This window comes from Bacillus rossius, chromosome 2, assembly GCF_032445375.1.
Source record: "Bacillus rossius redtenbacheri isolate Brsri chromosome 2, Brsri_v3, whole genome shotgun sequence".
NCBI classification, from domain to species: Eukaryota; Metazoa; Arthropoda; class Insecta; order Phasmatodea; family Bacillidae; genus Bacillus; species Bacillus rossius.
Genome location: NC_086331.1, coordinates 132,288,295 through 132,297,095, shown reverse-complemented (window position 1 = coordinate 132,297,095; position 8,801 = coordinate 132,288,295). Strand labels below are relative to the sequence as shown.

General features: G+C 41.6%; 1 protein-coding gene across 1 annotated transcript in view; it reads left to right on the top strand.

Annotated features, from left to right (window-relative positions):
- The first annotated feature begins 8,120 nt into the window (after window positions 1-8,120).
- LOC134528832 (uncharacterized) overlaps window positions 8,121-8,801 on the top strand; it is a 34,915-nt gene continuing 34,234 nt past the window's right edge. Inside the window, exon 1 of the mRNA XM_063362499.1 lies at window positions 8,121-8,226. Coding sequence (XP_063218569.1) covers window positions 8,161-8,226 — 66 coding nt within the window. The 5' untranslated portion in view covers window positions 8,121-8,160. The remainder of the gene's footprint in view (window positions 8,227-8,801) is intronic.

Sequence of the window (8,801 nt, the reverse complement as noted above, 5' to 3'; positions counted from 1 at the left end):
TTGGCCATTTTGAATTTAATCATGTGCCTATGGGTGTTAGTTTTGGCAGTCAGGCTATGAGCCGGATCCTTGATCATGTTCTATCTGATCTTAAGTATGATTATGTGTTTAATTATGTCGATGACATCATTGTTTACAGTAACACCTTTGAGGATCACATTACTCACCTGACTGAAGTCCTTTCTCGTTTACGAGTGGCCAATCTCACTGTTAACCCGAAGAAGGTTACATTAGGAAAAACATCTGTTAAATTTTTAGGTTATGTTATTTCACAAGGTACCCTCCTGATGGATCCTGACAATATCGCCCCTATCGTCCAGTTTCCTAGGCCTGTCAATTTAAAGGGAGTTCAGCGTTTCTTAGGTATGTTAGGTTATTTTTCCAGATTTATTTATAGTTTTGCTTCTTTATCTGCTCCTTTAAATATTTTGCGTAAGAAGGATACAGTTTTTGAGTGGGGCCCTGAACAAGAGAAATCTTTTCAGGCGCTGAAGTCTTGTATGGCTTCACCCCCAGTGCTCATTCTACCAGATTTTAGTAAGCGGTTTGCCGTTCAGGTTGATGCTTCGCACAATGCGCTTGGAGCCGTCCTAGGACACCTGGAGGAAGGCCAGATTAGGCCCATTGCCTATGCTAGTCGCTCGCTATCAGAGTCTGAGCAGTGATTAGGTGTCTATGAGAAGGAGGCCCTGGCTTGCCTGTTCGGCCTAGAAAAATTTGAAAGCTATCTGGATGCCCGGGAGTTTGATTTATATACCGACAACCGAGCCCTTAGTTGGCTGTTTAATCATCCTCATCAGCTGGGTAAGCTGGGTCGCTGGATTTTGAGGTTATCACGGTTTCAGTTTGTCATCCATCACATTCCAGGTAAAGATAATGTTATAGCTGACTCTCTCTCGCATGTTTTGCACCGATGAATTCGAGCCTTTGGAACCTCGCTCTTCTGACGTTACTAAATTTATTACTGCCTTTAAATTTTTTCTTGAATCCTATTTTAATATTAAGGAATGTCAGACTCAGGACCCCCTCTGCCAGCAGGTACTTAGAGATCTTCATGATAAGAAGGCTGTTCCCTATGTTGAGGAGAGTGGCATGTTGTATTTTACAGGAAATTTTGGCAGAGCCCGAAAGGCTGTTGTTCCAGCTGTCTTGATACCTATGGTTTTAACCTATTTTCATGCATTTCTCCTAGGTGGTCATCTAGGAATAGATAAAACTTTTCGCAGAATTTCAGCGCACCTGTTTTGGCCCGAGCTTCATGCCGATGTTCGGAGCTTTGTTCGATCCTGTCTAGACTGCCAGATTTCTAAGCCGCCGCATAATTCTAAGGTGGGTTTGTATGCTGCTGATCCTCCTGTTGCGCCCTGGCATGTCTTACATATAGATATTTTTGGTCCTCTGACACGTTCTAAGAAGGGTAATGTATGTTTGCTTGTTGTTTTGAATATTTTCACAAAATTTGTTATTTTATTACCTCTTCGAAACATGAAAGCTGCTACTATTGTTAAGGTACTTAAGGAGCAGGTTTTCAAGTTGTTTGGTCCTCCATGTATGGTTGTTTCTGACAATGCCCTGTATTTTCAGTCTACTATCTATAAGAATTTTCTTTTTGAATGAGCTGTTAAACCTATTTATAGTTCAGCATATTTTCTGCAGGGCAACATGGTAGAACGACAAAATAAGGTTCTTAAAAGCATCCTGATTTCCTTCTACCGGTCTGATCAGACTCTTCGGGATTCAGATTTGGAGTACATTAATGTCGGACATAATTCGGCTCTTCATTCTGCTACTGGTTTTCCACCTTCAATTTCGTTCCTAGGCCGTGAGCTTACCATCCCCTTACTGAACCAGTGGGGCTTGCCGTCCCTGGACACCAGCCTGGACGCCCAGGCGTTGGAAGGTGTACTCGACACGGTTTCCTGTAACATTCATAAGACCCGTAAGGCCGTTTCTAACAAGTACAACAAGGCTAGAGCTCTTCATGGTTACAAGATTGGGAATTTAGTTCTTTGTAGAGCATTTAAATTGCCTAAGTTGGCTGATCAATTGAATGTAATGTTACTTCCTCCTTATGAGGGACCTTATTGTATCGACAAGTTTTTGGGTGCCAATACCCTTTTGTTAAGGTGCTGTAAGCGCAAATTTAAATTTCGAAAGGCTCACGTAACCCAGGTGAAACCTTTCGTTAAGTAATTTTTTTATGGGTTTGTTGTAAGTTGTTGGCAGTATTATATCCAGTTACAGTATTATATATATCTTTGTTGTTGTACCAATTATTTATTATTGTTCTTATGAGATGAGAATTAATTATTATTATGAGATTAGCCTATTGGCCTGTTGCGTGTTTATGTTCCTAGGAACTTGTGTTTGAAAATTGAAATTTGTATCTGCATTTGTTTTGTATTTGTTGGATTTGTGCGTGGTGTTGCGGCTCCCCTTCTTCTATGTTTTAGTTTGGCGCGCCATCCTTTTTCCCTGTTACCCTTGCTTGATGCGCCCGACATCCGCCAGCGATCTTCAGCTTCACCTCACCGAGAGACGTCTCTGTGGGATCTTCCGTTCGTCGCCTCCTCCCTACTGGTGTTACCTGCCTGTGAGAGCCCATCGTGCTTCTGCCCATCGTCCTACCATGAACTTGCCTGGCGGCTTCCTCGTCGTGTGGAGGCTCGATGCTCTCTCGCCGCTTCTGGGTCTTGGAGAGCGACCGTGTTGATTCCGGCTGAGTGCTTCCCGCACCGCCGTGAGTCCATGGCTGCCCCTGGCCCTTGCTGTACGGGCTCTGGACATCGTAGCTGACCCCTTCGTCAGCCTGCTAAGGCACTGACCTGGTGTTGCCTGCTGGAGTCACCTCCCATGCCTGGGTGGTTGCGACTCGCAGGACCGCCCTGCTCCGAGCCCTTGTTCTGGGCTGAACATCAACTTCATATCTGAACTTCTTACTCCGTACTCCATATCAGCCGCTGGCTGCTGTCTACCGCTGTTCCGAAGACCTGCGTAGCGTGTGCCTACGTCCGAAGCCATCTCGTTGATCGCCGCGGCGATCCTGAAGTTTGCTGTTTAATCCTGTCTCCAGTCTCCAGTCTCCAGTCTCCAGTCTCCGATGTCAACATCATGAACTTTCTTCATCGTGTGAATCCACATGCTCTCCGGGCAGAGACACTTTAGGGAGGGGGGTTGAAGCAGTGCGGGCACTGCTTAGCATTCCTTCCCCCCGTTTCCCCTCCCCTCTCCTCATTCCTTCCCCTTCCCCTTCCTACCCACCCCCCTCTTTCTCCCTTCCCCGCCGCGCCACCAGCGCATTCTGCCGTGTAATGTTCCCGGCCTATATAACCTCGGCACCCGGGCTATTTGCCGCAGTCTTCTGGTCGTTTGACACGAGGACTGTCACTTGGGGCTGGCGTCGCGTTGGTATGTAGTCGGCTGTGAAACTTAACGTCTGTAATTTTCAGTAATTAGTATGATTTCTTGTTCTTGCTTGCGCGTCGTGGCCGCACTTTTTCTTTTTCATTTTTGCCATGTTTAGTAATGTTCGTAATTTCTCTTGGACCCTTCAGGCCAGTGCTTAATTGGATTCTTTGCCTTAGTTTCTCTTGCTCACGCCGAGTACTACCGGTAGCTTATGTAACAGTGTTTTTCTGCGGCTGTATATGGGCAGGCCATGATGGCTTTGGACACTTCTTGTCAAGCCGCGTCGTAACGGTAATCGTAATTGTATGTCTCTTTCTTTCTTTCTTGTTGTTGCCTAGCGGCCCATATGATTGTGCTACGTTAAACGCGTCGTCAGCTTGCCCCATGTATCGCACCATTGTTTTAACTTGTTTTGTAGGTATGATTCCCGCGGGATGTTTCGCTCAGAATTCATAAATGTTATGTGCATTGTATGCTTCATTTGTTAATAAATTACACTGCTTGTTAATTGGTATTTGGACTTTGCTTTTTCGCAGCACCAGCAAATATCTGCGGTTAGTCTTACCGGAAAGACTCCTGTTATTTCTTGTATATGTTGTTGTCAGTTGTAGGTGCGGCTACAATGTAATCTCAAACCCATTTTTGTATTAATGTAATTTCAATCCCATGTTGTTTATGCTTTCTGTTAATTAAATCACATGTTTTAACTCTTTACTATGTCGAATAACCAAAAGTAAAATAAAAACAGAGAAACCAGTGTCTAGACGAAATCATTGTTTTACCTTCTGAAACCAAAATATCCACTTGTTTCCCCTCAGTCATCAGGTGAGAGTGACAAGGCGAAGCATAGGTGAGAATCTTATTTTTTTCTTGAAATTCATCCTTCGAGGCAATAATAAAAACCTATAGTTTCAAAGAAAAGCTATTTTTAAATGTAAGACTGAGTAAAATATTTCGCATTCTCGGAGAAGAGAGAAAAGAAAATATACGCTAACATTAAAAATATCTGCTTCCATGAAGCTTTTATACACGCATACACAAACATGTTCCTGCTTGAAAGGTATAATGTAAATATATAAGCAAAAACTTAAATATCTGCTTTAATGCAGCTTTTAAACATCATAACACAAACATGTTCTTGCTTAGAAGAGAGAAAAACTAAATATACACAAACACTTAAATATCTGCTTCCATGCAGCTTTAAACATGCATACACAAACACATTTCTGCTTAGAAAACACTTTACTAAAATATTACTTGTGGTTGAGGACGCTGAAAAATGTCTGGCCCGTCTGTATAAGTTGGTGTAAGGCTTATGGTGGTGGAACTAATTTAATTAATTAATTATCATTTTTGGAATAAATTTATTAATTTGCTAATTATGTTTATTTTGAAGGTATTTTTTTAATAAAAATAATTATCGCATTCAAAATGATGATACTATTAATTTGATATAAAACACATGTCCGACTTTGCTTTAAAACTAATATATATGATTATCCTTTTTAAAATAAATGCCAGTTACATCCTTCATCATAAAATAATGTTGAAGTATTTTGAAAAAAATTAATGTTGATGTTCTGGTTTTTGTGTATTTTTGTGGATGTTTTAAGGATTTTTGTGTTTTTTATTTTTTATTTTTGTTGTTTATAAGGTTCATAACAACTCTGGCTGACAATAGAAAATAAACCTTACATGTATGAGGAAGAGCGACATTAATGTACTTTAGGAACCAACACCAGAAACAAAGATGGCGACAACCATAAAATGAAATCAAGTGGCGATCTCCAGCAGACGAAAACATGATGGCTGCATACAACAGATGAAATCAGTATTGCGATGGCATAGTAATGAAAAGTATAATGCACAGGAAACAGGTGCTCGGTGATGATTATGTAGTAATGAGAAATGCAACACACAGAAATGGGGTGTTCAATGTTGGGTTCATCGTACTGAAAAGTGCAACGCGCAGTACTGGGGCATTCGATGATGATGTTATCGTAATGAGAAATGCAACACATAGAAGTGGATTGCTCGATTCCTCAAATGGCGAAAATTTATAGAAAAATTGGTGGATGTGACGTCATGATTCAAACATGGCGGAAGGTTCTTGAAAATAGAATGGCAGAATTTTTCTAGAAAAAAAGACATAATCCAAGGTGATCGCTGTGTCTCACTAGCCCACGACCCATAACCCGGTGTCCCCGAACCTACCTAATCTACCTACTCGTGCACGTAAACAGCGTGCTTTTTGTATTTACTTGTTATACGAGGTCACAGCGATCCCATAGAGAAATGATTAAAACAGAATTCGTGCGCAGTTGAGCAGTAAATACCAACTTTGTGGCCCCAAACACAAAAGAGAATTTTCACAAAATGTCACAAACGTGTGTCATGGCGAATGCAGCTGACACACTGTTGTGGTTATTATATCTCGTTATAACTTTGTAGGATTCAGTTTCAATGCAGTTATAGTAGTTTTATTTTTTTTTTAATTTTGGGACTAGTAAATTCAAATATGCAATACGTTATATACAAATTTACATGTAAATATTTCAAAACATATGCGTGTGTATGTAAGAATCTGTACACTTGTGAACAAATGCACACGTCATTCCTTACATAAACTGATTTGGACACGTATATTGGCAAATAGTAGCTTTGTGCAGAAAACAAAACAAAAATATATCTTTTTGCGCGATCCCGAACTAAGAAACAACAATGGATTTCTAAAGGAACCTTCATAGAGTCGAAACGTTATGTCATATGTGAAAAGCATTTACTGCGTATATAGCATAGGGCTTCTTGGTCAACAGTTACGAAGGAGCAACTTTGTAGAATTCCATGGTCAGGCATTGGCCTGACCTCTCGTCCCTTCCAGGTACTTTGTATCCTGTAACAGCCTCCCTCGCTGTCCTTGCTGCTGCGTTAAAACAGTTTCCATGAAGATGTTCCAATTTACCACAGTTACTCACGAAAAGTAACTTTTAACAAGCTACACAGTCTTTATTACTTGACATATTAACGCCGTTTTGATTAATTAAAGGGGAATTTTTCAGAAGCTTAGTAGTTTAGTTTTTGACGTGATAACGTCTTATAAATCGATGAACGCCGCGGCTGCACGCACGAAAAAGCACGACTCATTGTCACGTTCCGCCTGAGCCGAGCGTGAAAGAACCGGCCAACCACCGTGCGAGAAAATATTCTATAATATCAAACAGGTTAAAGCGGGCTTTTTAAAAGCAGCAATTTAAAAAAAATTGATTTATTTGTCCAATTTCGTCATTTCATATTTAATAATTTATTGACATTGATTTGATTGCAGTTTATTTCTATAACAAATTGTTCGTGATTATATTTAAACAAATTATTTAAATTAAATTTGCAAAACTGTAAATAATATTTGAAAATTAAAAAGTATGCAATTTTTCATCAATGTTTTCTTATGACGTTATCATATAAAATTATCGTCCGTAAACCGACTTTACAGAAAACCCCCCCCCTTTTTTTTTTAATTTTTACGTAAGACTTGAAAGTGAGGTTGGGGTGGTTTCAAGAGGAAGGGAGATTTCCCCTCTAAGAGCCGAACAATGCAAAAAAAAATGGAACATAATCCAGGTGAATAATTTTTTTTGTGAATAATTAAAAATTACTTTAAGTTTATTTGCTCAATTATTGTTTTCTACTTGATCTAAATGGTTTTAAAAATAATGAATTTTGCTTTATAGTAATATTTAATTTTTTAGGTTAGTAATTTTGAATTATGTTTATTCTATACTGGATGAAGTACGCCCCGGGTTCCATGAGAATAGTTTTGTCCCTGACTTGCAGTGAGGGGGAAGCCTATCTTTCACAGACGAGAGAGCCACACCCGAAGTTCACCGAAGTTCATGCTCGCTTTTTTTCCGTATCTTTAATGTAGCTATCCTAACCAAATCAACCGTTCACAATGTTTTAAAGTATTTATAATGTAGCTAATCTAACCTAACTGACCATTAGTATCCTTTTATAAACACCGCCATATTTAGTTACAATGAACAAAAAAAATTGGTTGTCTGTAAAATCGGTTTACGGACGATAGTTTAACGTGACGTCATAACAAAACAATGATAAAATGATTGCATACTTTTATGAATAAAATTGAATCATTTTTATTGAATTATCACTATTTCGTATGGATACAAAGGAGTGAAATGAAATCTACAATTTAATTGATAAATTTACTTTTATTTGCACTCATTAATTCAAATATGTTCATTACTTTAACGAAGATATTATTTTAACTATATCTTTTATACATGTTTGCTATTTAACTTCTTCCAATCTGTGTTATTCTGTTAAGGATAGGACGATGATTGGAAAAGTAGGAAACGAATGGGAGTGTGGGAGTGTTTCAAGTTTAATGTGCCTCGAAAAAGTCAAATCGACGGTTGTTCCAATCGAGTGGAAGAGAGATAGACGCGGCGCAAGCGTACAATGAGCGTAACGGGACACAGCGTAGCGGGACACTTTTTCGTGCGTGCAGCCGGCGTTCATCGATTTATTAGACGTTGTCACGTCTGGCTCTCTCGTCTGTGGGAAGAAGGCTCCCTGCAGTGAGGTCACCGGGCACCAATCGGCGGCTCGGACAACTCGCGAAAGCATCCGGGGTCCCGTAACGGTGGGGGCGGGGCCGCGGCGCGCCGGCCAATGAGGGCGCCAGGCAGTCGCACTGTGAGCGGCCCGCCGGCCACACCGCACGTCGCGAGGTCGATGACTCGTGTAGCCGCGCGCGCCGCCAGACGCAGTCCGTCCGCCATGTCTTCCTGCGCCGTCCGCGTGAGTACAGCCTGCACGTCTGTGCTCTCTGCTGATCTGCTCGTCTGCACGTCTGTGCTCTGCTCGTCTGCATGTCTGTGCTCTCTGCTGATCTGCTCGTCTGCATGTCTGTGCTCTGCTCGTCTGCATGTCTGTGCTCTCTGCTGATCTGCTCGTCTGCACGTCTGTGCTCTCTGCTGATCTGCTCGTCTGCACGTCTGTGCTCTCTGCTGATCTGCATGTCTGCACGTCTGTGCTCTCTGCTCGTCTGCATGTCTGCACGTCTGTGCTCTCTGCTGATCTGCTCGTCTGCATGTCTGTGCTCTCTGCTGATCTGCATGTCTGCACGTCTGTGCTCTCTGCTCGTCTGCATGTCTGCACGTCTGTGCTCTCTGCTGATCTGCTCGTCTGCATGTCTGTGCTCTCTGCTGATCTGCATGTCTGCACGTCTGTGCTCTCTGCTCGTCTGCATGTCTGCACGTCTGTGCTCTCTGCTGATCTGCTCGTCTGCATGTCTGTGCTCTCTGCTGATCTGCTCGTCTGCACGTCTGTGCTCTCTGCTGATCTGCATGTCTGCACGTCTGTGCTCTCTGCTC